General features: G+C 40.7%; 2 protein-coding genes and 1 long non-coding RNA gene across 7 annotated transcripts in view; 2 read left to right on the plus strand and 1 right to left on the minus strand.

The window, feature by feature from the left end:
* The window catches only part of lrrfip1a (leucine rich repeat (in FLII) interacting protein 1a), a 50,882-nt gene extending 38,850 nt beyond the window's left edge, over positions 1–12,032 (minus strand). For 4 of the 5 annotated variants that reach the window (XM_084954461.1, XM_084954465.1, XM_084954464.1 and 1 more), the window contains exons 1-3: positions 11,957–12,032; positions 8,043–8,246; positions 7,510–7,942 (exon numbers count right to left, since the gene is read on the minus strand). In XM_084954461.1, coding sequence (XP_084810587.1) covers positions 7,510–7,599 — 90 coding nt within the window. In that variant the 5' untranslated portion in view covers positions 7,600–7,942; positions 8,043–8,246; positions 11,957–12,032. The other variant, XM_084954462.1, reaches the window with a different exon arrangement.
* On the plus strand, positions 10,991–17,407 carry LOC146370318 (ras-related protein Rab-17-like). The gene is made up of 5 exons (XM_084954468.1): positions 10,991–11,296; positions 16,279–16,430; positions 16,522–16,647; positions 16,749–16,842; positions 17,162–17,407. The coding sequence occupies exons 1-5, from the start codon at positions 11,116–11,118 to the stop codon at positions 17,290–17,292; spliced, it is 684 nt and encodes a 227-aa protein (XP_084810594.1). The 5' UTR covers positions 10,991–11,115; the 3' UTR covers positions 17,293–17,407.
* A 3,507-nt stretch (positions 17,408–20,914) lies between these two features.
* LOC146370319 (uncharacterized) lies at positions 20,915–22,042 on the plus strand. The gene is made up of 3 exons (XR_014797194.1): positions 20,915–21,278; positions 21,365–21,482; positions 21,614–22,042. It is a non-coding gene; the product is annotated as an uncharacterized LOC146370319 (long non-coding RNA).
* The last annotated feature ends 1,645 nt before the right edge of the window (positions 22,043–23,687 follow it).

The following is a 23,687-nucleotide window of genomic DNA, read 5'->3' on the forward strand; positions in this document are numbered from 1 at the left end:
GAGATGGCTGCTCAGGTAATTATAACGGTAGTCCTCAATGTCATTCAAGATGCTTCAGACAAACTCCAATTCGAATGCCTTGGTCTAAAGGTTAGTGAAGTTCCCCCTTCTTCTGCTCTGGAGTGACTCTCTGAACCGGATGGTTGCTTTAACCAGAATCTGAAGCAGGTGGACAGCTGGCACCGCTTCACTGAGCTCATCAAGGCTGCAGAGCAGAAGCTGGACTACCAGAGTCATCCACAGAGTGAGGAACTTAATTACATTATATATAGTCAACAAGTGACATTATGTATTAACTACTTCAACAAAACAAGGCAGTTGCTGCAAAACAGCTTTCAACAACTTTTAGTACAAAGTCCAAAGCAATCACAAGGATCAAAAGTAGCATTTCTCAATTTTTAAACTCAGTTACACCAACTGTAACGACCTCTTATGGTTTCAGGTCCTTCTGTAGATTATTCTTCGAAATGGGACCAGCGTATAGCAGCTGGCATTAAATTAAGAGTTGGAAGGTTAGTAAGGACACCTTCAATCTTCACCTTCAAATTTCCTCCAACTCTGATGCTAAAAAAGCTGTAAAAGCAGCTGAAATGTTTTTTTTCTGCCTTTTTATCATCAACGATTTTGGTCCTGAACTAAAAATGCTTATATTCAGTTCACAGTTTGCACAGAACCATGTTTACATTCTCCGTGTTTGTAGAATCATTCAATGAGCCGTCTTAATTTCTCACCCAGATCTTGCACTGAGATGTACTCAGACTTCCAGCTGTTAAAACTGAGCTCAGTGGGCCAGGTCTGACAGCTGGCTGTTCTGAAACAAGCAAAGTATCTGAAATGGAGTTGACCTCATTACATTATCAGATTATAATGCGAATAATGATTCTGAAGGTCAGCTCTGTGGACCTCAATTGTTCATGTGTGTGTTAATAATCCACGTCGACCAGATCAGATTGAGGAATGAAAACTAATAACCTCAGAATAGTGAGTGAGTGTGTGAGAGAGAGCAGTAAATAACCTTGGCTGTACTCTGCTACTTGTCATGAAGATATCAGCCTCTGTTTTGACTCTCCAGCACCTGACTGGAATTTAGGAATACAAGCTGCTTAAACTTACAGTCAATATTTATCAAAGGTGCTCTCTACTAAAATTTAACAGAATTCACAGGCCAACTAAGTTCACACAAACAGACTCAGGTACGTATTTAGGCTCAGGCACACAGAGCTGGGTGTAATCTTTGGTGTAGTTCATACTGCAGAAAAGTCTTTACCACAGTCCGTTTCTGGCCAAATTCCAGTGCTCCTATCATAACTGTGAAAATCGATAGTAGACCAACCTGAGGGGAATAGCTGGTACACTGGGGGTAAAGGTACATAACACACGTCACTACAACTTCAACAAAGTCAACCCAGACTGTCCAATTATGGCAAAAAACCATAATAACAAGTATTATTATCAATAATTATAACAACCATTATTTAAAACAATTATTAATTAACTCCGTGATCTGAACTTTGAAGTTAATTAGTATAAATTGCTGATTAAAGATCATTTAAAACCTTCCGAAATTAACTATAGCTGTTAGCATAAAGTGAAGTGCTACAACTTTATTTCCACATCTTTTTCCTGTCTTGAAAAGACATCAACTGAAGCTAAACATGGGCCAGTCTGTACTTTCATATAACACCTTTGTTAACCAAAATAATGGTACAAAGAGTCAGTGTAAGCTGTATGTAACAGTGATGAAGAGAACACTTGTTCACAGCAGGAGCCTGGCAAAAAGTAAAACCTCCTTGTTTTAGTCTATATACTGTTTTTAGCTGGATAGTGTAGTGGTAAGACCACACACCTTTGGAGCCGAAGTCGCAAGTTTGATTCCCTTCCAGTATCCAGTAAGGGTCCTGGCTAGGCCCCCCATGCCAAACACCAAGCCCTGGAATGGCGCGGCTACGTCTGCAGCCTGTCACAGCCCGGACACGACGCATTTCACTGCATGTTGTACTTTGTATGATTGTATATGTGACCAATGAGGCTTGTTTCTTTTTGAATTACTGTCAAAGACAGCTTGTTAACAATTTTATGCAGTCAAATTTGTGCTGATGACCTCCGGTTCAAAAACCTAGAAGAAGAACAAAATGTAAGCAGATGATGGACTGACAGTTGTAGATAAACAAGCTGAAATCACTTCCACTAACATGCAGTATTACAGGATTTGAATAATCCTTTTTACTAAATTGTCCTCCGAGCTTTATAATCAACTCATCAGTCTCTAACGACCAAATTAAAAAGCTGCAGCAGGTTAAACCAGCTTATAACAAAAGACCACAAGCCTACACCTAAGCGTGAGGAGAAAACACCCAGTGTTTTCTTTCCCACTGGAGCCACCCATGTGACATTAATTTAATCAGTTTACTCGTGACTCTCATTTTAAAGCTCTTCCTCAGATTCTCAGCTGGGGAAGCATCTCATTGTCAGTGTCTTTGACATTGATCACCTGCCTCTGCAAAGACGTTGTTTGGAGATCCACTACAAGCTTGAGCACTCTGAGAAACTACAGAGCATATTTAACAGTATGTATATATAACAGATATAACAGTAACTGTGGACATATTTTTGGCCAATCAAAAGTTCTCAAAAGTCTGAACACTTTTGAAAAGCTCAGTTTTCATTGATCCAAAACGCCCTTTAAGTGTATATTTATTAAAATACTTGTGTACATAGCATTAGTTGAGAAGCAGCTGATTACATCGGTCAGGTACATATTTGTCAAGAAATACTAATAAACTAAAAGCAGAGGAGAAATTTATAACTGATATTTTTTCCCATCCCCACTGATACAAATAAAATCTAAAGCTTCGGGAAACACGACACATCAACAGCTTGCTAATATCTGCTGAGGTCGATGGGAATGTTATTTTAAAACCAAAGTATTGCCCAAATTAAAATGTTGGCCTGATGACACCATCCTAACCAAACTTCACTCCCACAGCAGAGACAAATTTCAGCTTCATCGTGGAAAAGTTCAACTCAGTGGGATTGCTCTTCGGCCTCTGTGGGTAATAACTGCTGAGCAAATAAGCATTTCAAACCAGTGTAACATGAGTAATCTAAATCAGAGTTGACAGAGGTTGCTGTTAGAGCAGCCAGATGACAGACTTCCGTTTATCTGCTTGACTGACTGATACCCTTGACTCTTTATCACAGCAGAAAACTTAGATTGGTCACACTACAGCAAGTGCAAGTGGAGTGTTACGATTAAACATGAGCAATCACCCCGTTTAATTCAAGCATCCCCCTGTGACTGTGAGCCAGCACCTGTAACTAAAGCATCTACATGGAAATCATTTTCAGGGTTTCTTTAATTCATAGATGATTTTACTGTAAACAAAAGAATATAATCACAATATTTAAGATTCAATATCACTTTCATTAAGGCAATTAATTTAATCCGTCTTATTAGGATTTAAAGAGAGATCACCAAGTTCAGCGTGCCATCCTCTATCCTTGCGCTACAGTACAAATTAATGTTTACAGCATGATTCAAACTGTTTGACAGACACAGGAATCAGATTCCCTTAAAGCACAGTATAACTAATGCCCTGATATCCATTCCTCACATTCCTTCCTGCAGTCTACTCTCCTCCCAGTTCTTCCATAAGTAGTCAAGTTTACAGTACTGACAGTTTCCTCTCACTCTCTAATACTGTAAATGTACAGGATAATATTTCTGATAAGCCGCAGCTAGCTGGCTGCACTATCTTGTGCAGAGTCTTTCTTCCTTTCAGGCTTGTGTGACGGCCAGCTGGCGAGCAACAACCACCCTCATCCTCCCACTCCCCACCCCCACCCACAGAATCGCTCTAAAACTGGGGTGCAGCAACAGCTGATCTTCCAGGAGCATCTATTTTTAAAGCTTCTTTGCAGAGTGGGCCAACTCATCAGCACTGACATACCATTCTGTCAGAGGACAGCCAGTGAGGGACTCGACCCAGCTGCCGCTTAAAGACACAGAAAACAACCCGCCGCCGTTCCTCCCAACCCCGACAAACACATGCGATTCATCCATCACGGACAATCTCCTCCTCGGAGATACCGTATCTGCTGCTGATGCTTCATGAGCTCCGTCAAGCTCCTCTAACCTCAACCGGGTAACACTGCTGCAGCAAGAAGAAACCACTACCAGCTACAGGAATGTGCAACCTCAGCCTCCCCACAGCAGCGTAAACAGTCAAATAAGCAGCAAAGATAACATTCAAACACTCCAACTGCCCAACCATGGCCATTCACGGTTTTGAAGAAGAATAGACGAGAGAGTGTGACTGTTAGAAATGATATGCAAATTCACTGAAACATCCGGGTTGTGTTAGCAAAAACCCAACTTCCTCCTAACTGAAGACAAGTGGCTCTGAATCATGCTCAGACAACAGAGAGTTGAGGTTTTCTATGCTCACCGGGAGCCACACAGAATATGAAGTTATTTTCAGCAGGGAAAGTAATAAACCAAATGTCTGATCCTCAGTTTTTTCATAAATAAAGAGAATTACATCCTCAAAGGGGCCACAGTGTTGCTTGGTAACAATAAGTGTCTGGTTTTACCGTTTCTTGTAGTTCATCTTGAAGCTAAACTTTTATATCGATACTTAGCTTAAGGTTTACACCTCAGAGGAGCAAAGTGTTCACTTCAAACAGGTTGGCTTAAGTCCTGAAGACCCACTGGGCATTACTTCTCCTATAAAACATTAGATTTATCCTTCACTAGCAGTCTCACAATAACAAAAAGGATTAGGAACTTTGAAGCAGCGTAAACCTGTCATAACATGACTTCGGCACCTGCTAAGAGACAACAACGTGCGACTGCCAGCTACAGTTCTGTAGTACTGAAAGAGAACTCAACAATTCCTGCAGGTCAGCACATGAAATAATTTCTCATGTAAGTAGAGCAAGCCATTATAATCAGCTGTGGATTACACAATTATGGTTATGTTGATAGAATTTATAATAATTTGAGCCTGACTGACATACCGGGAGGCCAGACAATATTGACAGACGTATTGTACAGTGTGGTGGAAGCATTTTACCATAAAGATTTGGTAGAGCTGTCCTCCTTAACCAGCACTGCAGTCTTTTTTTGTCCATCTAAAATTATTTTGTACTATATATATGTACTATCTTTAAAGATGACGTAATGCTTTTGTGTTCATTAGGGCTGCCACAAACCATTATTTTGATAGTCGACTAGTCACCGATTATTTTTGCGATTAGTCGACTAATCAGATCATGCATCCATTGGACGTAAAACGTACAGCTTATTGCACCAGCATGCATCTGCTCTTATATAACTATCATTAGCTTACAGCTTTAAGTGTTTAAGGTATGTGCTAACTAAAAATAAAGACAAGATGATAGTTTATTAAATTTTAATCAAATTTGCAGATTGTTTCGGTGAAGTTTAATAAACTCAGCCGTCTGCTCCTTGCTATCTAAAATATAACAGGACACCGGAGTATATTCTCGAGCATCTCACACTTCTGATAATCAGTTGTCTGCTTGACGTTTATTCAGCTGTATAAAAACTATAACTTTAATCTCAGCCAAACCGATTTACTCAGAAACAAATAAAATACTGAAAAAAAAAAAACAAACAATAACATTTTTAAGTTATCTAAGTGACTTATATATCATGTTTAACCTGAGTAGCGAAAGACAGCGGTGAGTCTGAAAACGATTTGCCGGGAGTCCGGTGTTCTCACGGGCTCTAGTGAGCCTTGAACCCCGGCTCGCTATCGAGCTGGTGGGTAACAGACGTCTCCGAAAACATCGCAGCGCTTTTGAAAATATGTGGTGTCTTGATAAACTGAGCAGATATTTGAAGTGTACACAGCTACATTCTCGCCTGAAAATATTTTAAACGTTTATTTTGTGACCCAGAAAGAATAATAAGAGTAATATTAAAACTAACTAGCTGCCGCTATTGTTGGAAACTGAGCAGGGCCGCAATATGAATTCTGGGATAGGTTGGGCCACGAACTATACACCCGACCCATCCTTCAAATCTGGGGAAATGAAGGGCGCATTTGTCAGAGTCTTCGAATTTGGACAGTCTTTGTCATGTTGCTGTAACGTAATCGGCCTACAAATGCGGCCACAGGAGGATGCGGTTCCTGAATTTGGACACAGCTACGATACCGGACACAGCTTCTTCTTCCTCGGGGTTTAACGGCAGCTGGCATCCTTGTACATGCAGTGCTGCCATCCTTTTGTTTCAGTCCGTTATTACACTCTTAAATCCTACTACTTATTCCTGCGTCTTTTGGGATCTTACAAAGCTTCAAACGACGCCTCGACTATGAAATTAGTCGTCGACGATTTTGATAGTCGACGTAATAGTGACTAGTCGACTAATCGTGGCAGCCCTAGTGTTCATGTTTATAAAAAACTGCTCATTAGCCAAGTATGGCAGGAACATAAATTGTGTAAAAACGTTGCACTAACACCAGATGGAATAATGTTGGAATAATGAATCAGATGCTATTCTGACTGACTGCACCACCATGTGGTTATTACGCAACCTCCTAGCCCTTTTCAACTTCAGCTGATATCTCTGCAACACAATATGTCATAGCTGTCACCATTCTGTTTCACTTTAGAATATATTAAACTCTATTTACGCAGATGCTTTTTCACAAAAATACCTGAACTTACTGTGTCTGAATTACAATGGGGGAAAATATTGCTCAGGGGGCCAGAACCAGCTGTCAGTCATCTCAGCCTGACCCCTTATGTCCTGAAAGGGAAGCTAAACCCCCAGCCTCCAGCCAATAAATAAATAAATAAGAAAAGAGGCATTGTCTTATTGATTCATAATAAACTGGTATTTCTATCTTTACTCAATTTCAGCATATGTCACTCCACTTGTGTGTAAAGAAATTTTGTGATGTGATGAAATTAGTCCTGAGTTTTGCTAAACTCCACTATGTGCATCATGTTAAAAATCAAGCTGTTCATAAAACGTGTTCCTTTCCTTACAGGGGCCCAGACTGCCCTTAGCTGTGGCAGTTTGACCAGCCCTGTTCTAAATAGTTCTTTTGTGTCTTTGCAAAAAAGTTATTCAATAAAAACCACGTTTAAACTCCTGTACGGTCACCTAATAGCCTCTGCACAGAAACGTGAAAATTGCAGCCATCAAATAGCTACACTGCTGATGAAATACCGATTTCATGAGGGGCCCCGTGTCCCACTGGAAACGCCCCTGCTGCAGCGGTATCAGGTGAAAGTGATGTTTAAAAAAAACTGGGGACAATGTCTGCGTATTTTTAACAATGACCAATATTACACATGTGGAAACACTAAGTCAGACATTAAACACACAAATGTTTTTTTCATGCGGAACAAAAACGCAAACGCGCCTATAAGTGTGATTAAGCGTAATTAAATAGGTTTGGGGCTCTTTAAAAGTTACATTACTGCTTCCAACCCCCCTCAGTAAAGATTTATTGTCTCCCCTTCACTCACCTCTCTGGCTATGAGATTCAGGGCATCGTCCTCTGCCGTCGTTTTGTCCTTTTTAGTGGACCTTTTCCGTCCTGCCCCCTGGGTCCCCATGTCGTCCCCCTAAACGCTTAAATCCACTTGGTGCCGATTAATTCAGACTTCGGTAATCCACACAGACCCGCGGCTCGTGCGTCTCATGTGTTTCTTCAGATTTCAAGTTAAAGACGCGGAGTCAGTGACACAAACCCAGGCTGCCTGCTCCGGTTCTCAGCGTGCCTCATTGTCATACATCCGTCTTCACACTTCTTCCTGTGTTTCTGCAGCGACGCACGAGCTCGCGACCAAGTCTGCTTCACAAAGCTGTGCGCTGTCTCCACGTGCAGCGGCGCATTCAGGTCACAAATGATCACCTGAGCGTCGCTCCTGTGCTGTTAGGGTGTTTCTGACCCTGTCACTGTAAACATAAAAGAAGTAGAAGATTATTTTTGAGGAAATAAGCACCAACTGTAGAAAAAACACAGTGTGAAAATATGATAGCAGTCTCGTTCTCGTACAGCAGCGTTGTGTCTCCACCACCTGTCGGATTCACTGCAGCAAAAGTCTCCCTGAAAAACTTCAAAGGTTGTGCTCCGGCAAGCTGCTTTCACATGTTGTCGGAAACATGGCCACTGCGCAGTTCACATAGACAGTATATAAGGAGCGACGATGGAAGCCACCATGACACTGGGTTTGGACACTTTTGAAGATGCAGAGAACTTCTAATATAATGGATATAATAGATTAAAAAAGAATGGGGTCCATGCAAATGAAGTCCAAATACAGATATTGTGTTGCAGCAGCAGGATAAAGAATAAAAATAGTACACGCTACAATAAATATATATAGTTAAAATAAAAGTGGCACAAGAGCGTTGTAATGTCACATATAATAATGATAAAAAAAAAAAAAAGAAATACAAAAAGTTAGTTAAAGAATACCAAAGGTGAGTAAAATAGTGGAGAACTATCTAAGACAAAAAGCTACAAGAAACTATGATATATGTATGCATTACATGTGTTAACTGTGATTAACCTCATTTTTTTGGAAAGCCGAGTTCAGTTTCACAAAACACACTCAGGCCTGATTAATGGTAGACCTGCTGAATCAAGAAATCACTTTAATCCTGTCTGTTTCTCAGGTTCTTCTCTAGACTGTGGCATGATGTGTTGCTTTTTGAGATCTTTTAGCCTGTTTCACTTTGTCAAAGTCACTGACATCTATCAGTCTGGAAAGGATTACAAAGCTGTTTGTGAGCTTTGGGAATCCACTGAACCAAAGTGAGAGCCATTATACACAAATGCAGAAAACTTGGAACGGTGATGAACTTTCTCAGGAGTGGTCGGTCAGGATATTCTCACTGACTAACAACTTCAGTGATGAATCATTAGCCAATGAGCATGTAGCTTCACAGTCATAGCGACTCATGGATGTAGATACCATAATGTCATGCATTGGTTTCTGAAGTTCAGTCACCATGTTGGTTTTAAAAAAAATGGATGTGATGAGGAAGGGTGGGTCTGACTGTGAAACCACTTGCTCACTGGCAAGAGCATACCACAGATAGTCCTCCATTCTGAAACACACACACGTCAAAATAGACTTCTTTCTTTTTCAACATGATCTGAAATGAGTGGCTGAGATCAAAAGCAGTAAAGTGTTTAGAGAGGTCAAACTTCTGTAGGACAATACTTTTTACCTTTCTAAGATCTAGTTACAGTTTGGATACTAGCACCAATGAAGCAGTGCATGATGTTATAGCTCTTTAAGGACTAGCAGAATGGTGTTGAGAATTTTCCACACAGCGTTTGAATGCAGCACCAATCTATGGACTGGACTCCATCCAACTTCTGCCAGAAACCACAGCTCCTGCATGCACTATCTCACTCTCTCACAGCCCCTCTGCTATTTTTAATAATGACCAGCCAGCTCTAAAAAGCCTCTTGCTTCTTAAAGAGACAGACAAGGCCTGCCACCACCCCTAAAATACAATGTGCTCCCAGCTGAGTGTGTGAGTTTATAGTGATCTCATGAAACACTGTTTTTATCCCCTGGTATCACTGTACTATTATTTGCAACTGTTGTAATGTGGACACACTTTATCCTGAAATATGCAGTCGCCCTCTGAGTCTATTCATACAGTCGAGGAATGTGTGATTCAGGTGTGTTCACACACTTTGTTTAAGACAGTTCTTTCTGTACACAGTGTTTCTTGTAGATATGATTTACTGAGATCTCTTAAGGCGCAGAAATCCATCCAGAAGTGTCACCATGTCCAAAAATCTTAAATGTTTTCATGTTGAAAAGGAATAGATTTAAAAGTTTCCTTTCTACACATGTCAGGTTTCCTTAGGTTGCATCCATCCATTAGATTGACTCATCAGAAGCTTTTAAAAATAAATCAGCCAGCAGCCATTGTTCGTGTGATATAAATATGGCTTGGCTTCAAACTAACAGAACTTTGCTGACTAAGTAACACCGTGACCAAAAACAAGATATGAGGATGAAGGGAAGTATCAGGGGTCAAGCTGTTATTCTGAACAAAGAGGGACTTTCTCTGTGTCAAATCAGAGTTGGACTCTGGATTTGTAGGAGTCCGGTGCACGGAGCTCCAAAACACTGTCTGGAAACTGGATCAGTTGTATTCAAAGTCGAGTCAGACAGACCAGAAGTGACCATCAGAAAATATCAGTACACAGCACTGAGAGAAAATCAAATTCATCACACATCCAGAATTTACCAAGTAAATAATCCATGACCAAAATCAGCACAGATAAAAGGCTGTCAGCTTCCTCCAGGGTCTCCTGACCTTTAACCCCTCTAAACTTTGATGGAAAGCATTGAAAACATTCCTGAGACAATAAGAAACTTTTGAGGAAAATGGCAAGGACAGATAATTGAGCATAGCTGTGATATTTCTTTAAAAAGTTTAAATAAAGAAGAAGAATATCAAACTGTCAACTACACATCGTCTTACCGCAGTGAAGAGGCTTTACTATTAGAGCAAAGTTGTAATATATACAATGCTGCCCTCAGCTGTTCAAAATGAGAATTACAAGGAGATAAAACCCGGAAAACAGGCCAGCAGCAAAATGTGCTGACACAATGATCTGAAGGGTTTGTGCACAAAGAGGATCCACTGAGTTTCTGTAATTTTATGAGCATTTTGAAGCAAAACAAAACTTTGCAGAAATATCAGACATTCCTATAAGTTTATATTTGCATGCAGTACAAGTCCCTCCCAACAAGAAATGTGGCCATTGATTTTTTCAAGCCAGTCTGTCCGTGTGGGTTCAAATCAATGAGACAGCATGTGATAGCAGGGAGGTTTTAAGACGAGTCAGGAGTAGGTGTGCTTAAGGAAGTGAGATTATTGTTGCTGGCTTCACATTTCTGGACTTAAGTTTTACTTTTCTTTTTAAGCTGAAGCTGGAACAGTCACACACTTTCACAACAAACAAGACGACTCAGCTTGTCTGGACTCTTTGAAATTACTGTTGTGTTTTTAAAGAAAAGGAGAGTTGGATCAGGACTTGAGGACCCTTTTTGGACTTTTTTTACCTCCTGTTTTGGAGTTAACTAAGCTTTTCCATGGGGGAAACTCTCCCAAGGGTCCACAGAGGGGCCCAGCAATACAGTGACACTTTGCGCAGACCAGTGCATACTCTCAGGGTTAAGATGGTCCTGCTGGGGAGCTCTGGTGTTGGAAAGTCGAGTCTGGCTTTGCGATTTAGCAAGGATGAGTTCAGGAGTACATCGCCCACTGTAGGCTGTGAGTTCATGACACTCTGAGGTGTGGATGGCAGTGGTTAAATGTAACATTGTGAATCAACTATCAGCTTTTTTACTGAGGTTGTGGATGAGAAAACTGATGCAATTCTCATGTTGGCTTAAGAATTAGCTTTGATAAAAAACAGAACTAAATAGTGTGTTCTATTTTCCTCTAACAAACCAAGACCCACCTACAGGCACCTTTAAATGTCACTAAGTAATATATTTGTGTCTAGCTTTTAATTTGATTCCAAGCAAAAAGCATCTGTGTAAAAGCAGCAGGTTTTACAAGAAAATTCAGCAGACCTGGAGTAACACACGTGGAATGTTAACCTGTAGGTTATGCCGGTGCTCTAAGCTCGGTCTTGCCTAAATAACATAAAGACACAGCTACATGTGTTTATTGTGCTGCTGGGTGACCAATTAGAGAAAAACCTCAACCTTTGACCCCTTTCAGTGAGGGGGTGTTGTGCCTTTGTGCTGCAAATCAATACAAAGGATTCTTTACAGTCCTGTGTAAACTGAGCACACCCTGATTGCGTCCACTGGAATTAAAATGGACAGTTGGACCCAGGTGTCGTTAGTAGGTGTGAGCACTTCTAGAAAAGAAGAGGTTTTGGCAGTTTGCTGTTCTGGAGTATTCAAGTGTGTGTTAACTCACTGCTACAGTCTTCCCAGGCCTGGACGTCCCATCAAATTCACCCTGAGGTCAGACTTTCCATTGCTCAGGAAAGCTGTAAAAACACCAAAAGTTCCACATTTGACATTATAGACCTCAGTTAGCATGTTAAAGGTAAAAGTTCATGACAGCACGATTACAAAAAGACTGAACATGTGTGGATTGTTTGAAAAGGCTGCAGAGAGAAAACCTCTTCTCTCTAAAAAGAACATGTCAGCACAGCTGCATCAGAACAAACCACAGGACTTGTGGAACAATGTCCCCTGACACCAATGTGGACAAGTTTGATGATAATGTCTAACAGCATGTTTGGAGAAAGCCAAACACAGCATATCAGCACAAAATACCTCATATCGGCTGTCAGCACAGTGGTGGGGGGCTGATGATTTGGGCACCTCGCAGTGATTGAGTTCATCATGAAGTGTTTTGTGTAACAAAGTATTCTAGAGTCACACGTGAGGCCATCTGTGTGACAGTTAATGATCCAGCCAAAGTCCAGACCTTAATCCAACTGTGTTAGTTTATCACAGGACTGCAATTAGTCCTATTAAAACTCTTTTGATATGGCTATAGTCAAAGGAGCTTGCAAAGAAAAGCGTCTGGACTTCTTTAAGTTTACTTGAAGACGTTTCACCTCTCATCCGAGAAGCTTCTTCAGTTCTAAGGTCAAATGGTGGAGAGTCCCAGATATAAACCTAGTGGGAGTATCCCCCCACAGAGGGACAAAAGGACCCCCTGATGATCTTCTAATCGCCTGTGCGTGCGGCTATCCTAAATGGGCGTTCTTAAAGTCAGCAAAGAGGCACAGAAAAGAAGACCAGACACCAACGAGGGAGGATAAGAAGGACAGACGCAACAACATTGTCATCCCCTATGTAGCCGGTGTATCAGAAAAACTTAGGAGAGTTTTACCAGTTCATTGCTTTGTTTGATTTTTAACTAACCTTTGTTTCTTTTACTTCTTACCTGCCATGATCCCTGGGAGTTGCCAGACAAAAGGTGATGGCCAGGGTTTGAAGCTGTTAAATACAAAGAGGGATAAATGGATGGCACCACCACTTCCTGCTGAAGGGGAGAATGTATATTTCCTTTCATTAAAAAAAGCTTTTGTATTTGATTAGATATTTGACTTTAGGGTTTAGTGGTTTTTGATTCTCTTCTTTGATCTTTAGTTTGTTAACAAACTAGACTATGCTGCATCATTTTTGTGGTTTATGATTGTGTTTTGTTTAGTTACCACTCGTGTGTCATAGTGGTCTGATCAGCCATTATATTTACCCTTGTGTGTCATTTCCTGTTTAGGTCAGTTGTGTTTGTTTGGGCAGTTGTTTGGTTTGCTAAGTTTGCAGTTCTTTGACGGAGTTGGGTTTTGTTTCTTTTACCTCTTTTATGACTTCAACATTTGTTAGTCAAAGGAGCTTGCAAAGAAAAGCGTCTGGACTTCTTTAAGTTACTTGAAGACGTTTCACCTCTCATCCAAGAAGCTTCTTCAGTTCTAAGGTCAAATGGTGGAGAGTCCCAGATATAAACCTAGTGGGAGTATCCCCCCACAGAGGGACAAAAGGACCCCCTGATGATCCTCTAATCGCCTGAGCCAAGGTGTGAAACTGGGTGTGGGTCCCAATCAGCCAGAGTTTCGGGTGTGTTCATTGTGAAACCTGGCCCCACCTTATCATGCGAATTCCTGAGGTCAGATGGCCCAGGATGTGAGTGGGCGTTAAGGCGTCTGGGAAGGGATCTCAAAACTGGATTATAGATGGCAGAGAGTTGGTGTCGTAAACCCCCGCCTCTGTTCAAAGATGGTCGCTCACAGTGGACATAGATGGCTTCTTTCACTCCTCTTTCAAACCATCTGTCCTCTCTGTCCAAAATGTGAACATTGGCATCCTCGAAAGAGTGTCCTTTATCCTTAAGATGCAGATGGACTGCTGAGTCTTGTCCTGTGGAGGTGGCTCTTCTGTGTTGTGCCATGCGCTTGTGAAGTGGCTGTTTGGTCTCTCCAATGTAGAGGTCTGGGCATTTCTCGCTGCACTGTACAGCATACACCACATTGTTAAGTCTGTGTTTTGGCGTTTTGTCTTTCGGGTGACCAGTTTTTGTCTGAGCGTGTTGCTGGGTCTGAAATGCACCGGGATGTCATGCTCGGAGAAAACTCTCCTAAGTTTTTCTGATACACCGGCTACATAGGGGATGACAATGTTGTTGCGTCTGTCCTTCTTATCCTCCCTCGCTGGTGTCTGGTCTTCTTTTCTGTGCCTCTTTGCTGACTTTAAGAATGCCCATTTAGGATAGCCGCACGCACAGGCGATTAGAAGATCATCAGGGGGTCCTTTTGTCCCTCTGTGGGGGGATACTCCCACTAGGTTTATATCTGGGACTCTCCACCATTTGACCTTAGAACTGAAGAAGCTTCTCGGATGAGAGGTGAAACGTCTTCAAGTAAACTTAAAGAAGTCCAGACGCTTTTCTTTGCAAGCTCCTTTGACTACGATGACCTGGATGACTGAGAACCTTCACAGAGATATGGCTATAGTTTTTTCATTTCGATTTTCAGGTCAGTTTAGTTTCCAGACTGGGTTTACTAATTTCAGTTTAATTTTAATGTTTTTTTTCTGTTAGTTTTTGGTTTTAATTCATTGCCATATTTGTCAGGGGCAAGATTGAATCATTTCAGAATAGACGTTACAGTAAAAACCCTTTGTGAAGGCAGTTGGCTCAGAATCATTAAAAATACCACTTTCAACAAATCTTGTTTCATGCCAGACAAAGACACTTGAGACATAAACTAAAGCCATACATTTTTATTTTACTTACTTTAACTTGACTTTTTACTTTTTTAAGTAAGTAAGTAAAAAGCCTTGATACAAAGTTTCTCTCCACTGTTTATCCAGTGGTGAAACATTTGTGTTAGCTAGCTCATGTAGAAGCCAAACACCTTAAGATACAGTACTTTATGTTGGTTCATTCTTGAAGTTGCAATCTGTCATTATATTTTTTATATTTATTTGCGTATCTTTATATCATGGAGAATTTGTGATAAATTGCACTTTTTGCCTGTAATTAACACAACAGAAATTCAATATTCCAGCACAGAGCTGAACGTTTTCATCATTAATATATAAAAATGTCTCTAATAATCAATTGATGATGTAAAAGATACATATTGTCCTATTTTTCATTTGCCAAGAGACTCTGCATATACTATTACCAGCCACTTCATTAGGTACGCCTCTTCAGTGATTATAAGTGCAAATGTCTAATGACATGGGATTGACTCAAGCAATGTAGACAAGGGCAAGAGGGTGAGCTGAAATTCACACTGAGCAATGTAGCATGGTTGCTGGTGCCAGACGTGCTGGTCTAAGTATGACAGAAACTGCTGATCTGCTGAAATTTTCCCACAAAACCATCTCTTGGCTTTACAGAGAATAATCTGAAAAAGAGGATATGTACAGTAAACTGCACTTCTTTGGGAGTCTTGTCCCAGAGAAAAGTCTTGTCGCTGTCAGAGGTCAGAGGAGAATGGCTAGACTGCGTTGAGCTTCGAGCTCAAATAATCACTTGTTACAACCAAGACATGCAGAAGAGCATCTCTGAATGCACGACACATCCAGGCTTGAAGATGGGTTACAGCAGCAGAAAACCACACTGAGTGTCAGCGACAAATGTGGAACTGAAGCTACATTTCACACAAATCACCAAAACTGGACAAAAGAAGACTAAAAATGTTGCCGGCTCTAATGAGTTTCTATTTGTGGTGCAGGATTTGGATGGTAGGGTCATAGTTTAGTGCAGACAACATCCTCCATCCTGCCTGGTGGTGGTGCTGTAATAGTTTGGGGGATTTTTTTCTTGGCACATTTTGGGCGCCTCAGTACCAACAGAGCATCATTTAAATGTCACAGCCTACTTGAGTATTGTTACTAACCATGTCATGGCGTCCAGATCTCAGCCCAATACAGCACCGTTAGGATATGGTGAAAACTGAGATTCACATCATATATGTGCAACAACTGTGTGACGCTATCATGCCATCATGGACAAAAATCTCTGAGCTTTGAAGGGAAGAGCCAAGCCAGCAGTAGCTTTGTGTAGCTTAAAAAGTGACCAGTGAACATATGTTAAAAATTTACATCTCAAAACCCACTACCTGAGTCCAGTGTGGCAGTATCAGTCCTCTCATCATCACGCTTAAGAATAAACTGCTTTCACAAAGTTTCAGACGTCAGTAATAATCATCATAATAATGCAAATACAATTTTTCTAATTTCACACACCCACTCCTTTGGTGTTTATTCCTCCAGGTGCTTACCTCACCCAGTTGGTGCATCTGAGTAATGCCACTCTTTGCTTTGAAATATGGGACACGGCAGGCCAGGAAAAATACCACAGCGTCACTCCGCTGTACTACAGGGGAGCCCACGTAGCACTTTTGGTCTATGATATCACGCAAAGGGTAAAACAAAGACACACCTGACTATGAAATGATTTATATCGACTGGTTTTCTCTTCATGTCTTGTTCTTGAGCATGCTTGTGTCATTATAGGAAACATTTGTCAGAGCTCAGGTGTGGCTCAAAGAGCTCGAGAAACAGTACATACCAGGATCTACTGTTATATGGCTGGTAGGCAACAAAGGAGATCTGGCTCACAATCGGCAAGTGCTACTGGAGGTATACAGACAAAGACAAGCACGCTCCTCTTGTTACCTGCACAGAGTCACATGTAAAGAGAGTCCAACTCAGTGATGAGCAGATCTGATTTCTTCCTCCAGGAAGGACAAAGTCTAGCCAGTAACAAGGGCTTGTACTTCACTGAGACCTCAGCCCTCTCTGGAGAGCAAGTCACCGAGCTGCTGCAATCAATAGGTAAGAAAAAAGAAACACTGGAAAGATTCCTGCTGTGTTTTTTCACAGGAAGCCTTACTAATAATAAGTATTAGGATTAAAATTTACAACATAAATATCCTAGTATCCTAAGAAAGGACAGTAGATGGCAGTAGATACCAACATGAGGCAATAACTTGCAGTATGAGAACTATTAAATATTACATAAGTCCAGGTCAGAGGTTTAAGTTTTCTTTGTCTTTTTTCTTTCAAAGTCTGGCCTCTGAAATGTCTGCATGTTCCCGCTGTAATATAATACAGCTGTGAGTTTCATGTCTGTGGTAACAGAGCTCTGATTCAGCCCACAGAGTGTTCAAGTGCATTGGAGTACAGCAGGGAGGTCTGACAGAGTTGCAGGAGACGCCGAGTGTGGAGCTGCAGCACAGAGACTCGTTCAATCTGTTTTCATCCTGCTGCAAAGTTGGACCTTAAGCTGTATGACTGCCAGCGGCTTGGCTGCCTGTTTCTGTTGTGTCTTTCTGTTTGTCTTAATTATTTCAAAGATGGGATACGTAACATGACAATAAAATGCTTGTGGATTTTGGAATTTGTGGTCCTCTTCCTTTTTTGATTCTGACTCTGGTTACCAGAGCACAAAATGCTGTTTATCCTGAAACATGCCTAAGATTAACCCAAGAATACAGTCTCAGTTTGTTTTATTTCACTGTCATATTCAGTAAACTGGTTCTTCTGATTCTTCTCAGTGGGCTTGGGATCAGCCTCCAGCAGGCAGTAAACCCCCTCAGCCTGTCTGCGTGCCAGATGTTGAACTGGCACTGATTGCCTCCACTCTGTGTTTTCTTGCCTGGTTACTTTTGGCATGCAATCACACTGGAATGGAGATCCCCCAGCACAGTTCATTTGAGTGTGGTTTGCACAATAGAGGTAATTATTACAGTATTATGAAGTACAATATTCCAGTAATTTAAAACTTTGAATGCTGCAGGGTGAATGAATCACTTTAACACTGAAGAAACTTCCAAGTGACACAATTAATATTTACTGCAAATGAGCTTATTTTCTGTTCTTTCCATTCCTCATCCTGAGAGCAGACACTCTAAAATCTATAAAATACATTACAAATCAATGTAGGCTGGTGACTTTTATTGATAAGCAAGGAGAGACTGACACCCCCGCGTCCCCCACCTCCAATTTAATAAACTGCGAGATGAAGTCATTGCTAAAAGAATAAAAAATAAAAACTACAGATACTCTAAGGGTCACCTGAGGGTCCAGCAGTCAGTCTCAGTCCCCATCAGTCCCATGTTAAAATGTCCAACTTTACAGCACAAATAAACAAGTTAGTAGTGTCAAAAAAAATTATGGACTTAAAATTAGAGGTGTGAAAACTTGAAAAGTGTTAGCCAACACGGACCCCCATAGCACTTCTAATTAAACTCAGAAAAGCGGACTTTTCGGCTCAAGCTGCATCCATGCTGGGAGTACACTAGGCTTCACTCTCTGTCACTTGTCTGGAAGTTGCTCAGTGTGTTGTTTTTTCCTCTCCTCAGCTGAACCAAGGTTTGTGGATTAAATTATCCAACAATCAATAATAAAAACAAACAATAGAATTAAAGATTTAAAAGACTCCCAAATGCATTCAACAAAATAATGTTGCTGGTTGTATTCGGACAGCCCCATAAAGCAACTTTTCTCTCCTGGATTAAGTCACTTGCTCTTGCATAACATTCTTCTGTGTTTTCTTCACACAAACACAACAGTTTTTCTCCACATGATGGCTTCAAATTTGGACTTTTTACTGCTTAGTGATTTAAAACGTTGCTGATAAATCTTCAGTATAAATGAGGCTATTTAATGCTGATTGAAACCAAGCTTCTGTAGGACTTCTGACAGAGCCCTGGCCCCCTTCTTTAGTTCACGGAAACAAAAAAATGCCTCATGCAGAGGAGATGAAATAGAGTGAAAATAAAACTAGGATGATTTAGTTGTCATTTGTATTGTGATTTAGTGTATGAATCCTCCTTTGTTTCAGATTTGCAGATGTTTTCTACATTTTCTTGTGATCTTAGCCAAACTTTTCCTCATTTGAAACTTTTGAGCAATAAACAACACTAAGCCTATGCTCAGCAGTGAAGATGTGGACAAAAGTTCACTAGTGATTAAATCAAGAATGCAGTGAGCTGAATTGCCTTTGTGCCAAAGCTGTACAGAAGTTGTGTATTGGAACCAGGGCTCTTTGTTGTGCAAAGTCATTCTGCAAATCACTGAGTAATTAAAAAGATCTGCTTGAAGAGTAACTGCACTTTAGTATCATTTCAAGGTTGGCTGCTTTCTGTTGTTTTGCTATCACGACTTGCCAGAGCCGACCTAGGGGATGCATTCCTCTTTATGCTAGAAACCATTGTTAAGAAACTGGCTAAAGTTCAGAAGTGTGGCATGAACAGGTTAGCTGACTGGTTGAAGTCATGATTTACCAGCCTCCAAACAAAAACTGGCACATTATATTTCCATTTTTGCAAACTCACAAAGGATAATATTTCACAACAACACTGTAGTTTTTCTCACAGGGAGGCAGTGACTGTCCATAAAACATTAGTATTCTGCTAATGCAACCTGACGGGGCTGTTGAGAATTTACACATTATGTATTCCCATTATTATTTTTTTTAAATGCTAAAACACACACACTAGAAGTGCCATTTAAACCCAACAGAATCCTCTCTCTCTGTGTGTGTGTGTGTGTGTGTGTGTGTGTGTGTGTGTGTAACCCGTTTTTGGTGACTTAAGGTAATGCTGTCAGGCGGTTGCTTGCTCTCTCTCTCATGCAACTGTTGCCTTGGATGCCATTAGTTATCTACAGTGGCTTGCAAAAGTATTCGGCCCCTTGAACTTTTTGTCACATTACAGCCACAAACATTTTATTGGAATTCCACGTGAAAGACCAATACAAAGTGGTGTACACGTGAGAAGTGGAACAAAAAAATCATACATCATTCCAAATATTTTTTTACAAATAAATAACTGAAAAGTGGGGTGTGCGTAATTATTCAGCCCCCTGAGTCAATACTTTGTAGAACGACCTTTTGCAGCAATTACAGCTGCCAGTCTTTTAGGGTATGTCTCTACCAGCTTTGCACATCTAGAGACTGAAATCCTTGCCCATTCTTCTTTGCAAAACAGCTGCAGCTCAGTCAAATTAGATGGACAGCGTTTGTGAACAGCAGTTTTCAGATCTTGCCACAGATTCTCGATTGGATTTAGATCTGGACTTTGACTGGGCCATTCTAACAAATGGATATAATTGTGATAAACCATTCCATTGTTGCCCTGGCTTTATGTTTAGGGTCGTTGTCCTGCTGGAAGGTGAACCTCCACCCCAGTCTCAAGTCTTTTGCAGACTCCAAGAGGTTTTCTTCCAAGATTGCCCTGTATTTGGCTCCATCCATCTTCCCGTCAACTCTGACCAGCTTCCCTGTCCCTGCTGAAGAGAAGCACTCCCAGAGCATGATGCTGCCACCACCATATTTGACAGTGGGGATGGTGTGTTCAGAGTGATGTGCAGTGTTAATTTTCCGCCACACATAGCGTTTTGCATTTTGGCCAAAAAGTTCCATTTTGATCTCATCTGACCAGAGCAGCTTCTTCCACATGTTTGCTGTGTCCCCCACATGGCTTGTGGCAAACTGCAAACAGGACTTCTTATGGTTTTCTGTTAACAATGGCTTTCTTTTTGCCACTCTTCCATAAAGGCCAACTTTGTGCAGTGCACTACTAATAGTTGTCCTATGGACAGATTCCCCCACCTGAGCTGTAGATCTCTGCAGCTCGTCCAGAGTCACCATGGGCCTCTTGGCTGCATTTCTGATCAGCGCTCTCCTTGTTCGGCCTGTGAGTTTAGGTGGACGGCCTTGTCTTGGTAGGTTTACAGTTGTGCCATACTCCTTCCATTTCTGAATGATCGCTTGAACAGTGCTCCGTGGGATGTTTAAGGCTTGGGAAATCTTTTTGTAGCCTAAGCCTGCTTTAAATTTCTCAATAACTTCATCCCTGACCGGTCTGGTGTGTTCTTTGGTAGTGATGTGACGTTCTGTATCGAGGCTTCGAAGCTTGTGTCGAGTAATTGAGGGGGCGTTTCCGCGATGCGCGTATCGAGGCTTGCTTAATTTATGGGAGGAGCTGAAAATGATGACGTCCGAAGCCTCTCTGCCCGGCTGTACCACGTGACTGGTTCATGAAGTGGTTCGAACTTTGCCGCGAGATATGACAGCGATATAAACCCCTCAGACTTCATTCAAAAATGTGGGTGTTTGATGGAGAGTTGCGGTTAGTGAGAGTTTGGAGACAGTTTGGAGGTTTATGAGAGTGAGGAGAGAAAGTCAGGAGAGAATGGAGCCAGCTAAGAAGAGGAGGATGTCCTCCCCTGTGTGGGAACATTTTGATCTTATTCCTCCCAACAAGGTATGTAAATTTCTACAGAAGATGTATTTTCATAATACTGATGGTGCAATACAATTTATGTTAAGCTGTCTTTACTTTTGTACAAGGTGAAATGTTTGCTATGTGCCAGGGAGCTGGGATATAACAACAACACCTCATCCATGCTTAGGCACTACAGAGCTTTGCATGAGAATAAGGGGGACACCGATTGTGGAGCAAGACCAGGTGAGCCATCAAATGCCATGATAATATAGCATGCAGTAATGTTACTAAAGTATATAACAATATTATACAACTGTTATAAGTTACGTGTGTGATATTTATATTTGTGCTTTGTCTTTATTGTCTTTCCTCAGGAGAACAATCTCAAATAGATGAAGACCTGGTTAGCATGGTGATTGAGGACTCCCAGCCATTTAGCATTGTGGAGGATAAAGGATTTAAAAGATTTGTTAAATCATTAAATCCTAGCTATGTTCTCACCACTAAAAAGGTCATAAAAGCAGTGAAAATTTAGTTTTTACAGAATAAAATGTGAACAGGCAGGACTGAGGCTCAAAGCCTCAGTGTGTAGCTGTCCATACCTCAACGTTACAAAAGCACAACTACTGTCCACACCCCAACCACACCTCACCTCACAGTAAATGATCATTTCCATTTTAAGCATTTCCAAATAATCATTTTCCATACTGCCAGTATAAATATACACAGTATACTGCCATCACTACAATATACATGTTTTACACACTCCTTTTGTTGTTGACATTTACAGGCTGTGTGCAAAAGGCCACACTCTTCAAATTTATGCCAACTAATATTTTTACGTCCAGTAGGTGTCCTACTAGAGCAAATGAAGCTTCAAGAAGCTTTGCGCTGGGATGAACCAATTGGATGAAAAGCTTCAGTGCTTCATGAAGCTTCATCTGCCCATCACTATTCTTTGGACTTCATGGTGTTGTTGCTCCCAATATTCTCTTAGACGACCTCTGAGGCCATCACAGAGCAGCTGTATTTGTACTGACATTAGATTACACACAGGTGCACTCTATTTAGTCATTAGCACTCATCAGGCAATGTCTATGGGCAACTGACTGCACTCAGACCAAAGGGGGCTGAATAATTACGCACACCCCACTTTTCAGTTATTTATTTGTAAAAAATGTTTGGAATCATGTACGATTTTCGTTCCACTTCTCACGTGTACACCACTTTGTATTGGTCTTTCACATGGAATTCCAATAAAATTGATTCATGTTTGTGGCTGTAATGTGACAAAATGTGGGAAAGTTCAAGGGGGAAAGTTCATGCAAGCCACTGCATGAAGAGTATCTGTATTACACGGTGCCTTCATCCAGTTTTGTTGTCAGTTCTTGTTGGAGCATTTCTGTCATAGACCATTATCATAAAACAAACAATTTCATTATTGATCAAACCTTTTCAGTCTCAGAGGTCAGAATATATGTTACATTAATTCATGGATTCCTTTAATTGTAACACTTTCAACTTTACATGCTGATTTTCTTACATATGTTCTTTTATCCCCATGCTTGTAGAGCAGAAAACACAAATTATTTATACAGAATTTACAGAAAATAACTGAATGTAATGTTAGAAAACTCCTAAATCTAAGACCAATTCCATTACTTAACCTAAAAAAAATGAGAGCATAGCAGCTATTCAACGATCCACAGCGTTCTCATTGTGTGATCCAAACGCTGCTGTCAGCTGTTGGTCTATAAACTCTCGCTGTGATGAAAGCCAGAAGTTCATTTCTTCTTGCAGCTTTTCGACCAAATCTCCCAAGGGGTCTGATCCCCCTGCCTGTGTACCAGGAGGCACTGATGTCTGGATCTGAGCAACACAGATGCAAAAAAAAAAAAGAAAAAAGACAGATGACAAGCTGAAGAAAATCAATTTAAATTTCACAAGTCCCCAAACAAAAAAACTATGACGCTCGAGAATAATTGCTTAAACCTTAAAATGTGGCACATGTCACAGTTTAAGAAGGCTGGAAAGGAACATGCTAAAACTATGCCAGATTGTTATATGAGTGGCTGGATCTCATTCAGAAAGAGTCACACTGAAGATTACACAAAACATATTTTGTCGAATGTTTTGGATCTATGATTGTTTGTTGAACGTTCATTTGCAAAGAAAAATTTATATGTTTTTGTAGTATTTTAGCATAGAAAATGCTATTTGAAAAATAAAAACACTGGATAAAAATAAATAAAATGTTGTTCATATTTTTTTGTTTCTGTTTTTGGTTAAAATGACATTTAAATCTTTGTTTAAATCATCATATCATCATGTCCCATTCTCTCTATAAAAGCAACTGAAACTCCACCGCTATTGCGCATGTAAATACAAACTGAATTCAATTACTGTAAACTGGGTACACACTTGTTTATTGGAGATTACTGCAGAGAC

This window comes from Perissodus microlepis, chromosome 16 (assembly GCF_051167445.1).
Source record: "Perissodus microlepis isolate ML-2025 ecotype Zambia chromosome 16, ASM5116744v1, whole genome shotgun sequence".
NCBI classification, from domain to species: Eukaryota; Metazoa; Chordata; class Actinopteri; order Cichliformes; family Cichlidae; genus Perissodus; species Perissodus microlepis.

Excerpts from the sequence above, each read along its gene's own strand:
- LOC146370318 (XM_084954468.1), top strand. The coding sequence starts at position 11,116 with ATGGGGGAAACTCTCCCAAGGGTCCACAGAGGGGCCCAGCAATACAGT. Across the intron at positions 16,431-16,521 it reads TCTATGATATCACGCAAAGG|GAAACATTTGTCAGAGCTCA; the intron begins GTAAAACAAAGA and ends GTGTCATTATAG. Across the intron at positions 16,843-17,161 it reads CGAGCTGCTGCAATCAATAG|CCCACAGAGTGTTCAAGTGC; the intron begins GTAAGAAAAAAG and ends GCTCTGATTCAG.